We start from the raw sequence: 22,022 nt of genomic DNA, 5'->3' as shown, positions 1-22,022 counted from the left end.
GTCTTTCCAATACTGCTTGTAACAAATACTTTTAAAATATGCAGTGGCTTATATGTGCTAAACATACACCACACACAAAAGTTATCCAAAATAGGGTTTTACAAAAAACATTAGCTATTGGTAATACAGAATAACACTCCAGTAGATGCATGTGTCATGCGTATACCGCATGACACATTCATATTACTACACAAAAGAGTCCCTAATATTCCTTGGGCACTGAGGTAGGCTAGCAATTCAAATATTTCTATAACATGTCCTCTGGTAACAAGATTTTCTTTAATAGTATATTTACATATTTGATATAAGAAAAACAAAACAAAAAAACAAAAAACAAAGAAAAACACTTTTAAAACACAAAAAAACATGCAGGAGAAAAAGGTCTGAATAAAAAACAAAAAAAACAAAAACTAATTGACAAACAAAACCGAGGCCATTATTGTCCCAGCCCATCTTTGGTTATTTTGTTTTGTAATTTAGATTGAGTGGAGAAGGATTATAACCCGTCAAGTTTTCATTGCTGTCTGGGTTCTAGCTGGGGAGATTCTCCTTCACCTCCTTTCCCAGCAACATCATTTACTGGACAAAAAGTGAAGGGGAAAACGCTTTGACACAATAGCAATGAAAACACTTTTCACATTTTAGCGGAAGAACCTTAGCAAGTACGGCACATTTTTTATGCTGTCTCTCGGCTAGCAATTTTCTCTGTACTTCTCACCGACAATAAGGTGAAGGTATTTCCTCTACATTTCCAAGGACAGTTTCCAACTCTTCTCCACCCCATCCAAAACAAAAAGTCTGGTAGGAATAGGACTATGAGGTTGGATTCACATCTGTTTTTGCTTGATTGTTTTTGCAATGAAATCAATGAAAACACAAAAGCAAGCGTATTAAGTTGCACATCAACAAAAAACAGTGATGTTCATTATGAAATGCACCGGCAATCTAAACATTCATCAACATGCACGTTAAATATGAGCTTGCATTGATTTCAACAGAGGACATATCAGGCAGAAAAAAAGCATGGGTGTGAATAGACAAAAGAAAAACAAACATTTGCAATAGAAACCGATCTGCTGTGGTATCAACATAGAATATAGTTAAAATTGTAACTGTACATGTACTCAGAGGTTGGACAGCATATTCAGGAGGCAGAACATTTTGCATAGTAGCACAAAGTTCAGAATCTACAGCTCTCAAGGAAAAGCAGCACTGAGCATATTTTGTTTCCAAGAATGTAAGCCGTTTCTTATGTCAAGTCTTTATGGTAACAGTAAGAAGCTTCAGTGCACTTTTCAATCATTGACTTTCCAAGAGTCCATTCTATGGCTCTATTATCAATTCTATGGCTTTTGAAAGAGGAGAGTCCAGACAATGAAAGACGAGGACCAAGGAACATCAACTATGGGGTGACCTAAATAAGGGTTGACGAATTCCAGGTTCCAGTTCATCATTATCTTCAGTTTCCATGTCACTTTCTTCCCCAAATAACTCCTCTTCCAAGAAAGAGCCACCAAGCCCATATTCATGTTCATGTACAGAGACTTCATTCGGTGAGAGATGAGATGAACCCTCCACAAAGTCAGCGAATCTGGACAAAAAACAGGGAGGGAGAACATTTGCAATTAAATACAAGAACAAAAAAAAACCCACTAAAATATAAAGTTAATGGTATTTTTTTTACTCACTGCAGCAAAAAAGCTTATTTAAAAAAAAAACAAAAAAACAAAAAAACAAAAAAACAAAAAAAAAAAAAAAAAAACACCCATACCATTTCACCATGACTACACTACTACTACGACTACTATTAATGTATCTCCATAACACCAGTATTAAAGTATCCAGAAAAATACAGAACACAAAACCAACTTGCTCACAAACCCATTCATGTATATCATATTGTGCGGTCACAGAGAGAAAGAGCAACAGGTTCACAGTACAATCCGAAGGGTAAAATACAGCTGTGTGGAATTAAAGAAACATGAATATGAACAGGTAAATTACAAATGCTACCACCGAAAATGCACACATACATATACACCTCTGTGTCCATACTCCTTCACTTAAAAGTTTGGTAAAATAACACCGCAGCAGCATCCCTATTTTTCGTCCCCCCCTCCACGTGATTTTTAATAGAGGGGTGGGACATAATAGGATAGGAGAGAGTATATCTTCAATGACTAAAGTTTTTTTTTAATCCCTCATGTTGAAGTGTTTGTTAACCTATATATAAGAACACTGCCAGGCCCTCTATTACAGCTAGGAATAGCACACGGTAGACGTCTTATAAAAACGAGGCATGTAAATACCTTTTTAGAGCGATCTTCACGTCGGTCTCGTAACTCATGGCCGCTTTACATCTCCGATACATGGCTTCTGCAGGAGGAGCTGAGGTCTCCCTCTGACGTCAGCCAGGGAAGTTACATGGCCACTCAGCCCCTCCTGCAGTAGCCCTGGAAACCGGCCGAGAGTCACGTGACGGGCCTGAAGATCGCTCTAAAAAGATATTTACATGCCTCGTTTTTCTAAAAAAAAAAAAAAAAAAAAAAAAAAAAAAAAAAACTACTAAAGTGAGGTATGCCTGACTATGATAGAAGAGCTGGCAGTGACAATTTAGAATTTGTACTAAGACACCATTGTGAGACAGACACAGGGCTGCGGAAGACGGAGGGACGTATGCTGATCACAGTGGCCAAGGCTCAGCAGCCCTGATTATCCTGGTCGGCACAGACAGGGGAATACAGAAAGTGGCAGGATCAGCCAGGTTTTTTACAGTTTAGAGGGGCAGATTACACAGCACAAGCACTGTGCTGTTCAATCTACTTTAAGGGAGCAGGATGTTTTTTTTATTTTTTATTTTTTTTAGGGGTTAACAAACACCAAAGTAATTTGCTCAAAAGCTAAATATACTGATTTACCATGATCTGCAATTATGAACAATATCAGATATTGACATACCTGTTTATTCTTACACCTTGTTAAAAATCTCACATTAAAAAAAAAAAAAAAAAATTTGGAAAAGAAAGTTTGGTAAAAATAGCACCTGGATCCAAAGTTGGGCTTCAACTATTTGAAATGTTCCTTTATATTACTATGGGCCCAAGACTATGAACACAAAGGCTCCAACGAATCAAGCCTGATACTGGGACAATAATGTCATAAATCACAGAAAAGAAAGTATAATCTACATGTTCATCTGCCCCAAATGGTTACTATTTGGAGATGCATTTTAAAAATGTCCTCAAACTTATGGAGCTAAAATTACTAAAATTAGTAAATGGCACCTTAGTCACTTCAAATATCCATTCAGGTTCAGATGAAACGTTTATAGGCATTTCTTTTCCTGAATGTAAAAAAGAGGTGAACAGAGGGTAAAATAATACTCCTAGTAAATCATCCTATACATTTTCTTCTTGTACTTAGTTTTGCTGATAAACTAATATCTACCAGGCAATAAAATTCTTCTAATCACACTATTGAGCCCACAGGATTATGCTTTATAAACAGCTTTTGGAGCGTAGCACTCTGACAGTAATATGCGCCCTGAAACAGAGCCAAAGACGCACAGCGTTTCTGTGCAGTGCGCTCCGCAGCCGCAACGGAGATATGTGAACCAGCTCCATAGGGAGCTGGACACATTCTTCTGCTATGCGAATTGGATGCGGGAAAAAACGCATCTAATTCGTATAGGTGTGAACCCGGCCTTAAACAAACCTGAAGTGAAAAGAAAAAAAAAACCCCACACCACTGCTTTGCAGCACATTGTGGGTACTTTCATGTTCTTACACATCAAACCTTATATTTCATCTTAGGGTGCCTTGTGCTCCTGAATCCAAGAATAACCTTATATATATAACAAAACACAGTTACCTTAGTCAAGAAGCCACCCATACCTTAGACTCATTTTTGTACTGACTGCCTGCCACCAATTGGCCAATAGTAAGGCTTAGTGGGTGAAAGGAGGTTGAGCTTTCCTCTAAACTCAGTTACCTGGACTGATATTTGTCACCTGGCCAGTGGAGGCATTGAAATTAAAAAAGGGACATGACGCACTGACACCTGAATTTGTCTATAATGTGTGGCTCACAATGGTGGGGGAGAACTTTCCTCATTTCAGGTTTGCTTTAGTGCAAGTCCCAGAACTACAAGCACATATCAAAATGTAAATTTCCTGTGAGCTTTCAAAGCATGCTCGCAAACAAAAATATAAAAATAAAAAATATTATACTGGCATAAATTGGTGGATATATGTACAAAAAGTAAGTACCATATTCTCCCTTCCTCTTCTCTCTTTCCTGCAAGGACTTATCATGGTTCTTGGGTTTTCAGTGTAGGAATACCTAGCAAGCAATGAGATTTGTTTTTCAAAATATAAGAACTGCTAAAAATTTTCAAAATAAAAAAAAATATTCCTCAAAATAAAAATAAAAAAAATAAAGAGTCAGTCACTCATAACTACCATTCATACCCTTTAAATACGAGATGGCAAAGACTACATTTAGCTCAAAGATTCAGGAAAAATAGTTAGTTATGGTACATACACGGTAATTCAGAGATTGAAATTCTGATCCACCGGGGGGGGGGGGGGGGGTGCATATGGAAACATGGAAATGTGATGCAAAATTATGAGTTTTACAAGGGTGGTGAGGAAAAACACTCTTGAGGCTGGCTGCACACCTATGCATTGAGATTTTATTAATATGTGTTGCCACCGATTCGGATTTATTGCAATGCACAGTAATGAATGCATGTCATTTTTTTTTTTTTTTACAAATCTTTCATTAGTTCATATGTACTGCACAGTGGCTTTGTGAATATCTCTTCTGCAGCATTAAGGACCACAACACTATCTGCATTGAGCTTGACATGCCAGTAGGTTTTTTTGAAAAACCTGGTCTATGGACAAGAAGCTACTGCTCAACTGATAACAAAAGTCCAAAAAGTCTGCTTAAAAGGATAAGTGCACCTTTGTTCACTTTTTTTTTCTAAATTCCACCCCCCCCTATGTACCAATAGAGCAGCCATGTACTTTTTTTTGCAAAAATATAAATGCTTTCCATTAATTCTACATACACTTACTTTACTTGTCCTCATCCATGTTTCCAGACGTATCCATTAGTAATGTCTTACTTCCTGGTCAGACTGTAGGTCATGACACAGGAAGGAGTTGACCAGCTGACCTCATTAGCATATGCTCTGCATCATCTACCCACCCATTCCCAGCTGCACGTTTTGGAGCATTTTTACTCATCGCACATAGGGAAGCCCATCCACCTGAATGGGCTGCCCTACACAAAACAATCACCCCAAAGAAGCTTCAGAACTTTTTTTTTTTTTTGAGTAGAGCTTGGTGCTATTACTACGATTTTTGGTGCAGCGCATTTCTGAAATGCAAGGAAATGCACAGATGTGAATGGAGCCTCATTGTTGAGGAGTTATCGCACCAATTTCATATTCAGGCCCCATTCACATCTAGCATAGTGGGAGCTCGCGCTTTGTGTATCATTTTTCCTGTGACATGCACAGGGCAGCCTGTTGATTTCAATTGGCTGCACTACATGTGGTTAATGAGACATTTTGGCATTTTGTGGGTTGCGTGTTTTTTTACTGTGCGTTTTGCAGCATTTGCCCCTTGTTTTTTCACATGGCAAAATGTGTGTTTGCTTCTGTGTTTGGTGTACCGTTAATTAATGGCACTGAAAGGGCAACTAGTAATTTTAGGTTTATAAAATATGCGCACCCACTATGCTAGATGTGAATAGGGCCTGAAAAAGTGAAAATGGTTCGTTAAACGCAAGAACTATGAGGCTCCATTCACATCTGTACGTCTCCTTGCATTTCAGAAATGCGCTGCACCAAAAACCACAGTAATAAAAACGCACCAAGCTCTGCTAAAAAAAAAAAAATATACAAAAAAAAAAAAAAAAAGTTCTGAAGCTTCTTTTGGGCGATTGAGGTGGATGGGCTACCTTATCTGTGATGAGTGAAAATGCTCCGAGAGGGCTTAAAATTTACCTCTAATATCACGGCCAATGAAGTGGAAATGGACAATCTTCCACAGTTAACTGCAATCAGGGATGCTGGGCTGCAGAAGGTGGATTACCAGCCGGGAGCTCCTTCTGTGGCCATCAAGAAGAGACTAGGGGCCGGCGTGGAGCGCACGTGACGTCACAGGTCATCCGTCCGCTTCCGACGACCTGTGACGTCACTCACGCTCCACGCCGGCCCCTAGTCTCTTCCTGATGGCCACAGAAGGAGCTCCCGGCTGGTAATCCACCTTCTGCAGCCCAGCATCCCTGCAGCATCACCACCACAGGATCAGAGGGAACGCCGAGGACCACATACCTATACAGATGAGCCTTTTACCTGGTGTCATTAAACATTTGTTAATACTACACTCAGGTGTAGTATCTCTATTCTCTACCCCTCTCTCATCCATCACAGAGCCAGCTCTCTGAGAACAGCAGCTGCCTAGCCTACTTTAACCATTACATTACCGGTTACCACTTAACCCTTGAACTTCCAGCCTGTCCCCTATGGACCAAGTTGCTCAGCCCTTTATATCTCCTGTTATATATGGACTTGTGTGTTTGCGCTTACGGTTACCAATACTCAGAAAAAAACTTAAGGTACTGGCCTAGCTCTAGCCAATCAATGCCTTAAAAAAAAAAAAAAAAAATCTTATAATAATAAGTGGATCCTGAGATAACTCTCTCCAGGAATACCGATAGAACGGCCACTTGGACCTTTAAATTACTAGCCACCAACCCCTTTCTCCATTCCCTCATGGAGGAATTCTAGAACAGAAATAACTTCCTGTGGCGAAAAAACCTTAGTCGCACACCAGGAATTGAAACATTTCCATGTTTTAAAGTAAATTGCCCTAGTGACCTTTTTTCGGCTATTTAATAGGGTTGAGGCTAGTTTATTAGACAAGCCCTTTCTTTTAAGGATTTGCTCCTCAGTAACCAGGCTGTCAATCTGAAATGCTCGATACTGGGATGTTGAAGGGGCCCTTGAGTCTCTTCGTAATGGAAGAAACCAGTGGGGTTCCACTGCCATCTCCTGTACTGTTAAAAACCATGCCCTCTTGGGCCAAAATTGAGCCACTAAGATCACGCTTGCAGCCTGCCTTTGCAGTTTGAGTACCAACGGGATCAACTGGAAAGGGGGGAAAGGCGTAGCACAATGCGTAGCACACACATTAATTACACGTGTAATTGGTGTAATTAATGTGTGTCCTGCATTAAAGGGATGATGTTGCAAGAGTATTACACTCTGGCCAGTTTCTTTTTATTCACATGCCTGTGAGACGAGATTTGGGGTCCTGTTATATCCTCCTAGCCATGCTGTATGCTGTCTGAGTACACCAGCTGGATTTTTTACATCAGGACGGGATACATGCTGTTTTGGCTTGCCTTGCGGTAAGCGCAATATTTGTATGGTGGTGGATCACTGAGTGTGGGGTGTCTCTTACCTTCACCGCTGAGTTTGGCTGTATCTACTCAAGGGTTTCTCTTTCGCTGTATTTTAATTTATAGATGTAAGTTTTCTACTTTCTCCTACTCAACCATTCTGTCAGTAATACACTATGGCCAGTTTCCCTTTATTTACATGCCTGTGAGACGGAAGTCTGGGGTCCTTGCTACATCTTCCTAGCTATGCTGTATGCAGTCTAAGTACACCAGCTGGACTCCTCGCACCAAGGACGGAATATAGGCGGTTTTCTGCTTTCACTGCTGTGGCATTGTCGGACATCTGAATGTGGAGACCTCGGACTTGATCCTTGAAGGCCCATAGTCCTAGAAGAATGGCCCTTAATTCCCAGTACTGACATAGCTGCCCTGATTGAGATCGGCAGATTTGTTTGGGTCTTTTTTTACGGCATTTTGGATTTTCTCTATTTTTTTTTCTTCTGGGAGAAAAATTCTCTCCTGTATAGAATTGAGGGTATACCCCAGAAAACTTATTGTTTGTTTGAGACGGGATCATGTTCGATTTCTCTTCGTTTATGATTCAGCCGAGACTCTCCAAGTGTCTTGTCTCTTTCAGATCCTTCTCCAACAGATCCCTTGTTTTGGCAAATAGCAGGAGGTCATCTAGGTATGGTACAATCGATATTTCCTTTAATCTGAGGAGTGCTAAGGCTTCTGCTATAAAACCTTTGTTAATATCATCGGCTAGGAAGACAGCCCGAAAGGAAGGGCTCTGAACTGTAGATGTGAGATTGACCCTCCCATCTTGACCGCTAACCATAGGTATTTGTGATGCTGGTGCTATAGGCACGTGAAGGTACGCATCCCTCAGATCTACGAACGCCAAAAAACAGCCTGGCGTCAGAAGACTCTTTACTGAAAAAATTGTGTCCATCTTGAACTTCTTGTATCGGATGAATTTGTTTAATATTTTCAGGTTCAAAATTCATTGAAATTTCCCTGATGGTTTCCTTACTAGGAATACATGCGAATAGCACCCTCATCCTTCCTCTTCGGGGGGAAGTTATGATCACTTCTTGTTGAATGAGTTCTTGCAGGAGAGATGACATTGCTAGAGATTTTTCTAAGTCTCGGGGAGCCTGGGTTATGCAAAACAGACTTGGTGGGGCTGAGAGAACTCCAGTCTGTAGCCCTCTGATATTGTTTTGAGGACAAAAACGGACTGGTCGTTGTCTTCCACTGTGGAAAAAAAGCTTGCAGCCTTCCTCCCACAGTCGGAGGCCGGTCACTGATTTTTTTTTGTGGTTTGGCCAGGAGGTCAGCATAATACCCTTGATTTGCCCTTCCCTCTTTGGGACCTCCAGGGTCTTTTGTAACCCGTCTCCTTTGTGTCCTGGGCTTGCCGAAAATTACGAAAATTTTTCTTGCCCAGAGTGATTTTTTTTTTTACTGGGACGACTTATCTGCCATCCTATCCAGTACGGCTTCAAGATCAGGGCCAAACCCTAAATTCCCCTCAAAGGGAAGCCCACATAGCTTCCCCTTTGAGGCTGTATCCCCTGACCATGTTTTAACCCATAGTGCTCTAAGAGCTGAGTTTACCAGGGCAGAGGATCTTGCAGACATGTTTATAGATTCAGCAGAGGCATCTGCCATGTACCCTACCGCTTTCTGTAGTACTGCCAGAGTGTCTAACAGGTCCTTTGTGGGAAGTTCCTGCTTCAATATGGGTTTTCAACTGTTTAAGCCAATGCTCTAGGTTCCTGGCCATCACAGTTGACGCCATAGCTGGTTTTAAATTGGCTAGGGTTGAATCCCAGGCTTTTCAATAGGAAATCTGCCCTTTTATCTATGGCATCTTTTTGGACGCCCATATCCTCAAAAACCAGGTATGTGTTCCTTGACAAAAAGCTGCATCAAAATTTGTTTGAGAGTTTTAAAGAAATGGTCCCTTTCTGGGTCCTTCCAGAATCTTTTCACAGTTTGATAGAAATTTATGTACTGGAAATACCCGATGTTTCACTTCTCCCATGTCTTGGAACATTTTATCGTGTAAAGACAACTGGGCTTTGTCCTCTTTAATGTTTAAAGTATGGGTAGTCTTTAATAGATCATTCACCTCTTCTAAAGATAATCTATAGCGTGAAGAAGCCTCTCTCTCTCTCTTCTTCAGAAACTGGGGAAGCACGTCCCTCTTTGTCCTCTGAATCACTGCCCCCGCTGGGTGCAGAAATACTTGGACAAAAACAGGATGGTGAGCCGGCTCCATTAGGCTGTGCAGCCGGGTGTTTGTCCAGATAAGAACGGAACGTCTCAAACGTGTCCGGAAGTTCTTTCCGGAAGGAGCCTAATAGTTCTCCTGGTTGAGTAGCAGATATAGCCGATGAAGTCTCCTCCTTAACTAGATCTGCTATACAGGTCCTGCATAACACCTCGGTCCAAGACTACCTAAGTGTATTTTTGCAAGACGGGCATTTCCTCTTAGGAGGAGGGGAGGAATGCTTGGTTTCTTCCTTGGCTTTTATCTGAAATATACCAAAAGCCCATTCCATTAAAAACATATCTAAGCGATAAAACCAGATAAACAGTTAAAGCCCTTTAACCCTTAGGGAAAAAATAACCAGCTGCCAAATAGAGCTAACCCTTTAGCCCCTGTGTTTGTTACCGCAGCTTTACAACTCTAGTGACACCCCCATTGAGTCACCATGCTAAAAACGCCACACTTCTCCTTAGTGCTTGGTCCAAGAAGAGTGATGCAGGCTCCCTTCCTTCCCCCAGGGGAGTAAGAGAGGGAAAACACAAGACCCCTAAAAGGAAAATATACAGGGACCTCTGCCCCTGCTTACCTGGGTCTGACTGGTGTTAGCAACTCCTGCTACCGCAGCTTGTTCCTCTGGATCCATTGCTGCCGAGGTCCTAGTGACGTCCGGCAGCTGTTTTATTTGATTTTCCCGGTCCTTCCGGCACCGCGAGGACCGGAAATGACACCGGTTTAAGGCTGCCTCCTCCCCCTGCGTTCCAGCGGCCGGAACCGGAAGCCGCGCGCACCACTGGAAGTCCCGCCCCCGGCTGGAAAGGGCACTCGCCACCCGGGAAGCATGGAGGCTGAAAACTCCACCACTGTGGAGCTCGCCGTCCCTCCTTCCAGCCCACAGCCACCGGTCTGAAAAGAGTGGGGACCCCCAGCAGCCTGAACCCTTCGGCGGTTATGAAGAAGAGAGCACCCCCCTCCCATAAGGGGGGATGCTGGGCTGGCCTGTATAACAGACTAAACCACAGGTATGCCCCATACTATCCCCACCTGGAGAGAGTGTAGCACACCCTTGGTTCCCTGCAGACATTCCACCATGGCAGAGGAAACACTACACCTGAGGCCATGGTTGAAGTCTATAAAGAAACTGACTGCAGTGTTTCCTGGGAAAATGGGTGGAGCTGTGCTCTCTCCAGGTGCTGTCCTGAAAGACAAGGTGAGAAACATAAATCCAAACATGATTCTTCCATTGAAACAGAACTTGTGTTTGTGAGCCCTAATGCTCTTTATTCTCACAAAGTCCGATCTCACTTGTTGCCACAAACTCTTATGAAAATGCATTGGGCTGTTAGTCAATTCCTTGAAGGACCAACATCTCCTCTTATGTTCTTTAAAAATTGTAGAAAAAAAAAAAAAAATACATGCAGCATGTAAAAACCTTAATGTGATTTATCCACTTCATTGATCTAAATCTGCCATTGTTCAGTCTAAAAAGCAGGCTGTAAATATGCTGACCATTTATGTGTCACTTCAGCCATTTTAACTAAGGGCAGCTGAAGCCAACGCCCTCAGTTTTCCAGGAAAATCACGACACCTCTATGGTAAACTGAGTCCACGCTTGCGCACTACACATTGCCTCCGTCCATCCTTTGCCTGTCTCTGCCTGTCCTTCTCTAGCTCCCCTCCCCCAAAATGTAATAAAAAAAAAAAAAAAAAAAAGGCATTTGTAGCAAATTTTTTTTTTTTTTAATCTATTGGTATTCAAAGAGGGGGAGAAAATGCTATTAGAAGGAAGTTTAAAAATAGACTGAAGATCCAATTTGAATCACCTCAGGGCTCTAAAACCAGTCGGTCACTCAAAAGACAATTAAATTTGGGACCTTCTATTGCTCTTTATATAACCTCCATGTTGAGGAATCCTCCATTACTGCCCAATCCAGGCTTGACAAGATCAAAGTATATAGCTCTCCTCCCCCCCAAACAAAACAAAAAATATTATCTATATATACACACACATACAATTTATAATTTAAAAAAAAATATATATATTTTTTATTTTTTATAATAAATATCCCCCAAAAATATATATAATTTTTTTTTTCCCCTCAGTTTAGACCGATATGTATTTTTCTACATTTTTTTTTTCCAATAAATAAAATCACAATAAGCGTATATTGGTTTGCTCAAAAGTTATAGCATTTTTATTATTCATATTTTTTATTAGTAATGGCGGTGATCTGCGTTTTTTATCGTGACTGACATTTTGGCGGACACTGTTGATACTATTTGGGGACCAATGTCATTTATACAGCGATCAGTGCTATAAAAATGCACTGATTACTGTGTAAATGACACTGGCAGGAAAGGGGTTAAACACCAGGGGGCAATCAAGGAGTTAAGTGTGTCCTAGAGAGCAATTCTAACTGTGGGGGGGGGGGGGTGGGCTACCACTGACATGACAGCGATCACTGCTTCCAATAACAGGGAGCAGTAGATCCCTGTCAATCACTAGGCAGAACGGGGAAATGCCTTGTTTACATAGGCATCTCCCCGTTCTGCGGCTCTGTGACACGATTGCTGGGACACCGGCAGACAGAGTCCGTGGGGCACGGTCACGCTGTATGCGGTGGGCATGCGCGCGCCCGCTAGCCCCGCCAATTGTACAGGTACGCCTATTTGCCCACCGCTGCCATTGTGCCGACGTATATCAGCGTGCAGTGGTCGGCAAGGCGCTAAAAGACTGAGTTTGAAATGAGTTGGAAATAGTGCAAGCATGCCACGGTGCTCCACTCACTTAGAGTATCTCACAAAAATTAGTACACCCCTCACATTTTTGTAAACATTTTATTCTAGCTTTTCCATGTGACAACACTGAAGAAAATAGGATTTTTTAAAACAGCTTACCTGTAAAATCCTTTTCTTTCGAAGGACATCACGGGACACAGAGCCACAGTAATTACTGATGGGTTATATAGGTATCACTGGTGATTGGACACTGGCACACCCTATCAGGAAGTTCAACCCCCTATATAATCCCTCCCCCTTGCAGGGATACCTCAGTTTTGTAGCCAAGCAATATAGTGTATTAGAAGAGGGGCGGGACCTCTGTGTCCCGTGATGTCCTTCGAAAGAAAAGGATTTTACAGGTAAGCTGTTTTAAAAAATCCTATTTTCTTTCTCGAACATCATGGGACACAGAGCCTCAGTAATTACTGATGGGATGTCCCAGAGCAATGCTACCTGAGGGGGGGAACCACGACCAAGTAGGGTGCAATCAGACCTGAGGACCCTGTACCGCTGCCTGCAGCACACTACGCCCAAAGGCGATATCCTCATGCCTTCTCACATCCACCTGATAGAATCTGGTGAATGTATGAACTGAAGACCAGGTTGCGGCCTTGCAGATTTGAGCCATAGAGGCCTGGTGATGCACTGCCCAAGAAGCACCAATAGCCCTGGTGGAATGTGCCCTGATCTGAAACGGAGGAATCTTCTGTTTCAAACCGTAAGCTTGAATGATCAACTGTCGAATCCATTTAGAAATGGTAGCTTTTGACGCTGCCTGTCCTCTATTGGGACCCTCTGGCAGCACAAACAAAACATCAGTCTTGCGGATCTGAGCAGTTGCCCCTAGATAGGCCTTAACTGCTCTTACTACATCCAACGAATGTAGAGATCTCTCTTCCGGAGAACAGGGATCTGGAAAAAAGGAAGGTAGAACAATGTCTTGGTTTAAATGAAAATCAGAAACCACCTTCGGTAAAAAACTAGGATGAGGGCAAAGTACCACTCTATCCTTGTGTATAATCAAATAAGGCTCCTTACAGGAAAGAGCTGCTAATTCTGATACTCTTCTAGCAGAAGAGATGGCCACCAGAAAAATTAATTTCCTTGTCAACAAGACCAAAAGGAATCTGACTTATTGGTTCAAAAGGCTGTTTCTGTAACACAGCCAGGACCAAATTCAAGTCCCAGGGGTTTAGGGGCGCTTTAACCGGAGGATTAAGATGCATCACCCCCTGCATAAAGTTTCGGACCAAAGAATGCAAAGCAAGTGGCCGCTGAAATAATACTGATAAAGCAGAGACCTGGCCCTTGATGGTACTCAAGGCCAGCTTCATCTCTAATCCGAATTGTAGAAAATCAAGAATTCTACCTATGACATATTTCCTGGGATGCCAACCTCTGGATTCACACCAGGTTATATAAGCTTTCCAGACTCTATGATAAATCATTCTGGAAGCTGGCTTCCTTGCATTAATCAAGGTAGATATGACAGGACCTGAGAGCCCATGTCTCTTCAGAACGTGGGTCTCAATAGCCAAACCGTCAAATTTAGCGTTTGTAAGGCAGGATGGAACACTGGACCTTGAGATAACAGGTCTGGGCGTTCCGGTAGTGTCCACGGGGGAACCTACTGTCATCCTTACTATTTCTGCATACCAAGTCCTTCTGGGCCAAGCGGGGGCCACCAGAAGTACCGACTTCCTTTCCTGCCTGATCCTGCGAAGGAGTCGTGGTAATAGCAGAATAGGCGGGAATGCGTAAATCAGTGAGAACCGATGCCACAGAATCACCAACGCATCCGTCCCGCATGCAAGAGGATCTTTTGTCCTTGCCACAAATCTGTCTATCTTTTTGTTGAATCGGGATGCAAAGAGATCTACATCTGGAACCCCCCATCTTTGGCATATGGCCCAAAAGACGTCGGGATGCAGAGACCATTCCCCTGGAAGTAACTGCTGGCGACTTAGATAGTCCGCCTGCCAATTCTCTATTCCCGGGATGAAAACTGCCGATATGCATGGCACATGCATCTCTGCCCAGACTAAGATCTGGTTCACCTCTTTTTGAGCAGCTCGGCTCCGGGTGCCTCCCTGATGATTGACATAAGCCACTGCTGTGGCATTGTCGGACTGGATCCTGACCGGACAACCCTGTAGCCTGATAGGCCAGGCCTTTAGAGCTAGATGTATCGCCCGGATCTCCAGAATGTTGATGGGTAAGGTCCTCTCTGTCTTGGACCATACCCCTTGGACCGCAGCCTGTTCCAGAACTGCTCCCCAACCTGACAGACTGGCATCTGTTGTTACCACCGTCCAGGTAACCGGTAGAAAGGATTTCCCCTTCTGCAGGTTTTTGGGTATGAGCCACCAATTGAGGCTCTGACGCACCGCATGCGACAGGTGCATTGGAAAGTCTAATGCCTGAACCTTCTTGTTCCAGGTCGACAGAATACTGTGTTGCAGCATTCTTGAGTGAAACTGAGCATAGGGAACTGCTTCGAATGAAGACACCATCTTCCCTAGTAGCCTCATACAAAGGCAGACTGAGGGACCCTTCTTGGTCCTTACTGTCAGAATCAGCTCTCTCAAAGCAGTGATCTTTGCCTGGGGTAGAAATATTTTCTCCTGACTTGTAACTATAATCTGACCTAAATACTCCAGTCTTCTTACTGGTTTTAGGAAAGACTTTTCTAAGTTGAGGATCCAACCCAGGTGTTCTAGATACCTGACCGTGGTCCTCAAGTTTCCATTCAAAGAGGCTACCGACCGGTCTATCAAGAGCAGGTCGTCTAGGTATGCTATGACAGCTATACCCTGAGCCCTTAATCTGGCCAGAGGAGGAGCCAAGATCTTTGTGAACACTCGAGGTGCAGTGGCTATCCCGAAAGGCAGAGCCACAAACTGGAAATGGCGCCCTCCTACCCCGAAGCGCAGAAACTTCTGATGAGCAGGAAAAATGGGCACATGCAGATATGCATCTCTGATGTCTATTGATGCCAGAAATTCTCCTCCCCGCAGGGTGGGAACTACTGTTCGAATTGATTCCATGCGGAAGGATTGAATCCTTAGGAATCGGTTCAGATCCCTTAAGTCCAAAATGGGCCTGACATCCCCATTTGGCTTTTGGACCGTAAAAATGTTGGAATAGAAGCCCAATCCCTGGTCCTTTGCGGGAACTATCATAATGACCTCCTGCGACAAAAGTCGCTCTAACGCTAGAAGGAGCGACTGCTTCTTCTCTGGGAACATTTGATCTGAGGAACCGAGAAGAGGGGAATTCCTGAAACTCCAGCTTGTACCCTAAGGTTACCGTGGAGATTACCCATCTGTCCTGGAAGTCCTCCTGCCAGAGCTTTGAGAACTGTTGCAGTCTTCCCCCCACTCGAGTGAGCGGGGGCGCCCCCTCATGCAGAGGTCTTAGTGTTTTGCCTAGTAGGCTTCTTTCCCCAGGACTTCTTTTGTCCCTGGGATTGACTCTTGTCTCTGGACCCCGATGGAGGCGGCCGTCGAGACTGCCTGGAGGCTGAAGCCCCCGGCGCTGGGGAAAGAGTCCGGTTGAAAGAGGGACGCTTACTCTTCTTTTTGACAGGTTAGAGTGCTTTTCCCACAAGAGATTCTCTTGATATAGTTATCCAAGTCCTCTCCAAACAATCTTGCACCACGAAATGGAAACCCAGCCAGTAGCTTCTTACATGGTGCTTTGGCTGACCAATTTTTCAACCATAGGATTCTACGTATATGCACCAACCCCAGTGAAAGACGGGAGGTTTGCACAATAGAATCTCTAATGGCGTCAACCACAAAGCATAAGGCCGCTGGAAGGTTAGCAAACCCCTGGGCCTGCTGTTCAGGTAATACTTTGATGACCTGCTTAACATGGTCTCTTAAGTATTGACAGACTCCAATCGCTGCTACTGCAGGTTGGGCCACTGATCCTGCTAAGGAGAAAACATCCTTCAATAGGGATTCCATCCTTTTATTTACAGGATCCCTGAGCATCTGAGCATTGCCTACAGGACAAGTCAGGCTATTATTTACGGAGGAAATGGCGGCATCAATAGCCGGTATTCCCCACATTTTAATAAACTTTTCTTCCAATGGATAAAGTGTTGAAAACTTTCTCGGCGGAAAAAAACGTTTGTCTGGGTGATCCCACTCAGAATAAATGAGCTTTTCAAGTAAAGTATGAACAGGAAAAGCATGTGCTGCTTGGAAAGGTTTCAGTGACCCCAAAGCAGAAGAGGATTCTTTAGCAGTTTCAGGTAAGGGCAACTTAAATGTGGAGCGGACCAATCCAGTGAGGATCTGCACTAAGACTTTCTCCTCTTGGGAAGTCGCAGAGGGTCCCTCTCCACCTGATTCCTCCGAAGAGGAATCATCCGTCCCATCCTGAACCTCTGAAAGGGATTCATCTCCTTTATCCCAGAGCTCCTCTGTCTGAGGGTCTTGGGGAACAGAGGAAAGCCTAGTGTGTTTTCTTCCACTGAGTGAAGACGTAATCACGGCCATTAATCTTTCCTCTAGACCATTAATGGTTGAGGAAAAAACCTCTTGTGTAATATATACAGGGGCTGAAGTGCCAGAAGCAGGTGTAGCCCCTGACCCTGATGGCTCTCCCTGGCCCATCTTTAGGGGGGGAGGATGCTGCCGACAGGGGGCCCTCAGAACCTGAACGAGATCCCCTAGTGTCTCTGGTTCCTGGGGTACTTGAACCTCTTCTACCCATAGTGCAAAGCAACAAGGTGTGAGGTATACAAATGAACACTGCCCGCTGAGCGATGTAGTCTGGCTAAAAGCCTTGCTACCCAATGCTCAGTCTGGTGTTACTTCAGTAAATGCTGCCTAGGAGAATGCCTGTGTCCCACCTTACATGCGACCGTCAGCTCTGTGTCTCTCAGAAGGCTGTGTGCACCTGTACAGAGTGCCTTTAATAGCCTGCAGCTGGCCTGAGTGGGAGTCTAAGCACCTGTGCTGACGTCCTGCCCCCTCCTCTACCGCCCCCCCCCCCCCTCGAGTTTTGAAAAAAACAATTGGGGGGGGGGGGGGGGGGGAGGGAGAGAGGCTGGTAACAAGATCTGCCTAAACGGCTATCTTCAGAGATGGTGGCCATTAGCCCGCAGAGCCCGGGTGGTATAACCACTTTCTAGACCCCTGTGGCCCCTCTCTAGCCTGGGGGGGGGGACATTCAAACATGAGAAATCCCCCTTTCCATCTTACCTGTTTGCAGCCTGCTTGAGACGCTGGGACATAATCAGCGATGCAAACACCTGAGACAGACAGTCAGCATGTGCAGGTTTGTGCTCTTGGCAGCCCCCGGTGGTCACAATAGGCATAGCATGCATTTACCTTAAAGGAGAAAAGCCACTAGAACTCAAAAATTCTGTGGAATCTCCTCTTACCTTATCCAGCCGCAGGGTGCTGTTTACACAGACCCAATCTTCACCTCTCACGGTGGGCTCCGTTTGAAAAAACCGTCAGAGACTGGGGCCCCCTACGAATAGGGGGATCCAACAGTTCTGGGACCGTAAAGCACCTCACCAGAAATTAGGAAGTTTAAAGCCATTTTCTGATCTGCGGGGTCCAGCTCTCTAAAAAGAGAAGCATTACGGGTAAAACCTCGTTTCTTCGGACATGAGGCCCGGGTACCATTCAATTCGGCCATGAAAAGACACTTTGAATGGATCCGGTTCGCCTGGCTTGCCCCAGTATAGGATCTTAGGATATTCCCTTTGGAGCTCAGCACAGGACATCTTTACACGTCCATCACCTAAGACACTGGCATAAAAACTGAGGTATCCCTGCAAGGGGGAGGGATTATATAGGGGGTTGAACTTCCTGATAGGGTGTGCCAGTGTCCAATCACCAGTGATACCTATATAACCCATCAGTAATTACTGTGGCTCTGTGTCCCGTGATGTTTGAGAAAGAAATCACACTTTGCTACAATGTAAAGTAGTGAGTGTACAGCTTGTATAACAGTGTAAATGTGCTGTCCCCTCAAAATAACACACAGCCATTCATGTCTAAACCGCTGGCAAGTGAGTACACCCCAGGGGCGGACTGACCATTGAGCGACTCGGGCACTGCCCGAGGGCCCTGGGCCACTAGGGGGCCCCATCAGGGTTGCCAGCCTCAGTAAAACCAGGGACAGTATGTATAAATCCTGTGTTTTTTTTTACATCTGTCTGTGTATACTGTGTGTGTGTATACTGTGTGGCCCCATAATCTGATTGCCTGGGGGCCCCATATTCTCCTATTGATCGGGGGCCCCGTGAGTTATCGGTCCTCCCCTGGAACACCCCTAAGTGAAAATGACCAAATTGGGCCCAATTAGCCATTTTATCTCCCCGCTGTCATGTGACTTGTTAGTGTTACAAGGTCTCAGGTGTGAACAGGGAGCAGGTGTGTTAAATTTAGTGTTATCACTCTCTCTCTTACTGGTCACTGGAAGTTCAACATGGCACCTCATGGCAAAGAACTCTGAGGATCTGAAAAAAAGAATTGTTGCTCTACATAAAGATGGCCTAGGCTATAAGAAGATTGCCAAGACCCTGAAACTGAGCTGCAGCATAGTGGCAAAGACCATACAGCAGTTTAACAGGACAGGTTCCACTCAGAACAAGCCTCGCCATGGTCGACCAAGGTAGTTGAGTGCATGTGCTCAGCATTATATCTAGAAGTTGTCTTTGGGAAATAGACATGAGTGCTGCCAGCATTGCTGCAGAGGTTGAAGGGGTGGGGGGTCAGCCTGTCAGTGCTCAGATCATACGCTGCACACTGCATTAAATTGGTCTGCATGGCTGTCATCCCAGAAGGAAGCCTCTTCTAAAGATGATGCACAAGAAAGCACGCAAACAGAAGAAAAACAGGGTTCAAGCATGTATAGCTGCAACCAGGTGAGGAGTACAAAGACAAGTGTCTTGCCTACAGTCAAGCATGGTAGTGGGAGTGTCATGGTCTGGGGCTGCATGAGTGCTGCCGTCACTGGGGAGCTACAGATCATTGAGGGGACCGTGAATGCCAACATATACTGTGACATACTGAAGCAGAACATGATCCCCTCCCTTCAGAGACTGGGCCGCAGGGCAGTATTCCAACATAACGACCCTAAACACACCTCCAAGACAACCACTGCCTTGCTAAAGAATCTGAGGGTAAAGGTGATAGACTGGCCAAGCATGTCTCCAGACCCAAACCCTATTGAGCATCTGTGGGGCATCCTCAAATGGAAGGTGGAGGAGCACAAGGTCTCTAACATCCACCAGCTCCGTGATGTCGTCATAGAGGAGTGGAAGAGGACTCCAGTGGCAACCTGTGAAGCTCTGGTGAACTCCATAACCCAAGACGGTTAAGGCAGTGCTGGAAAATGAAAGTGGCCACACAAAATATTAAAACTTTGGACCCAATTTGGATATTTTCACTTAGGGGTGTACTCACTTTTGTTGTCAGCGGTTTAGACAATAATGGCTGTGTGTTCTGTTATTTTGAGGGGACAGCAAATTTACACTGTTACACAAGCTGTACACTCACTACTTTACATTGTATCAAAGTGTAATTTCTTCAGTGTTGTCACGTGAAAAGATAGAATAAAATATTACAAAAATGTGAGGGGTGTACTCACTTTTGTGAGATACTGTATCTCACCAGTTGAAAACCCTCCCGATAATTGGGGCCACTATCAATTATTGCACACAAGCCTTTTTAAAATACAAACTTTCCTCAACTCATTCGCCTCTTTATCCTGTCATAGGCATCCTGCAATCTCTCCAGGTACATGCCCTGGACCACTTGGTGACCTCTTTCAGGCCTCCCATTTTCTGACTGCATACAGTTGACCCTCTTTACACGGTCACATCTGCCACAGATCCTTTTGGTTTTGATCTCTGGAGCACCTTGCAATTATGACATCTTCTTACTCTACCGGCCACTTGGGACTTTTGGAGACATCTCAATAATTTTGAAGTACTCTGTAACAAAAGAGGTCACCTTAGACAGCCCCATTCCATCACACACTCTCATGTCTCTACCACCAGAGGACAATCAACTTCCTTTCCTGACTAAATGGGAACAAAGCCCAAACATATCTTCCACCCCACAGCAGAAACCGAATCCTCCACTTTTCCCTAAAAACCTGTCTGTACACGGAAACAAGAAACAAAATTTCAAGATACATTCCAGATGGCACAGAACACCCGCGTTACTCCATAAACTTACAGATTCCACAAACACATGCTGGATATGCAACAGAGAGAAGGGCTAGGCCTTACACATATACTGGTCATGCCCACTATCGAGACCATTCTGGACCAAGGTCAGTATGATATCTCAAAGATTCACAGGCTTTATTAAACCCAATTGCCCAGCATTCTATTTACCTCGCCACTGCTCAATTGCCACAAAAACGCATCCATACCTTGCCATCTCTTAAACGCAGCCAAATCCTGCAGTTCTTTCAAATGTAAAGGCCCTTATTCCCTTCCGAATTTTATCTTTAGCTACGCATATTGGAGGCGATCAGGTGCATGGAAGACCTAGGCCTCGCCTCCCAGAACAAACAGGAAAACCTGGTTTTACTGGGATGGCCTTACTTTTGAGGAAGGCAAAACTCTAGCAGGAGATTCCCAATCTCCAACACTATACCATCAATACTCCTGAGGGAAGAGAGACTCCTATTCCCTATTCTGCTCATAGTCCCCCTGGAAGGATGACACGCCTGGACTTCCAGTTTGCTTTGCTGATACTGATACTCCTTTCTGCAGATGAGAAGACAGAGCCTTAAAAGATAGGGTGGTGGTGTTCCAAGGACCATAGTCCCTGCTCGGAGGATGAGCCTTGCTAACAGCGCTGTCTTGTGCTCTCTATCACAGTGATCACAAACTGGAAGTCCAGGCATCTCATCCTTCCAGGGGGACTATGAGCAGGATCAATGGGATGAGATCCAGCACTCAGCCGGGGGCATATCGTGTCAACTTGCCAAGTTTGAAACCTTCCATCAGAGATCCGCCAGTGCTGTGACGATCGGAGATCGATCGATTGCTGGTTCTCATCTGCTTCCAGACTGCAGGCTTGATTTGACCCATAGGGGTCTTTAATAGAGGTGAGAGGCTGGGGGAATCGTGTGGCGCACCACGGATTGCTGATGATTGGAGGAATCTGAAACCGATCATTTTTTGCACATGCACTTTTGTTTTTTGCATGAACTGTTATATGAAGATTTGTTCCGTTTACACTGGAACCATGTTGCACTTGTTGGATTATGCACTTTTATTTATGTAGCGTCTTTTTCACTTTATGCAATTTTTTCAGTTTATGAGATTTTTTTCACTTTTATGCACTTTAAGAGTTTTATTGGATTTATTTATTGTATTTTTGCACTATTGGATCTATATATCATTATTATTTTGTTAGTTTTTTGTTGTCACATTGAAGAATTGCTACTAGTTACATGTTTCAGCTATATTATTTGTGATATTTGTCTATATTATTTATGCACTTTAGTTAGCGCCACATACTTCTAATAATCATGCTATCAGCAGTGTTAGCTTTAAA

General features: G+C 44.1%; 1 protein-coding gene across 3 annotated transcripts in view; it reads right to left on the bottom strand.

The window, feature by feature from the left end:
* Window positions 1-262: 262 nt before the first annotated feature.
* NEMP1 (nuclear envelope integral membrane protein 1) overlaps window positions 263-22,022 on the bottom strand; it is a 62,496-nt gene continuing 40,736 nt past the window's right edge. For 2 of the 3 annotated variants that reach the window (XM_073613836.1, XM_073613835.1), the window contains exon 9: window positions 263-1,591. In XM_073613836.1, the coding sequence (XP_073469937.1) occupies window positions 1,399-1,591 (193 nt within the window). In that variant the 3' untranslated portion in view covers window positions 263-1,398. Of the gene's footprint in view, window positions 1,592-4,267; window positions 4,341-22,022 lie in introns of all 3 variants that reach the window. The other variant, XM_073613837.1, reaches the window with a different exon arrangement.

This window comes from Aquarana catesbeiana, linkage group LG02 (genome assembly GCF_042186555.1).
Source record: "Aquarana catesbeiana isolate 2022-GZ linkage group LG02, ASM4218655v1, whole genome shotgun sequence".
Classification (NCBI taxonomy): domain Eukaryota; kingdom Metazoa; phylum Chordata; class Amphibia; order Anura; family Ranidae; genus Aquarana; species Aquarana catesbeiana.
The sequence above is the reverse complement of the archived record's forward strand: the minus strand, read 5'-3'. Positions and strand labels throughout refer to the sequence as shown.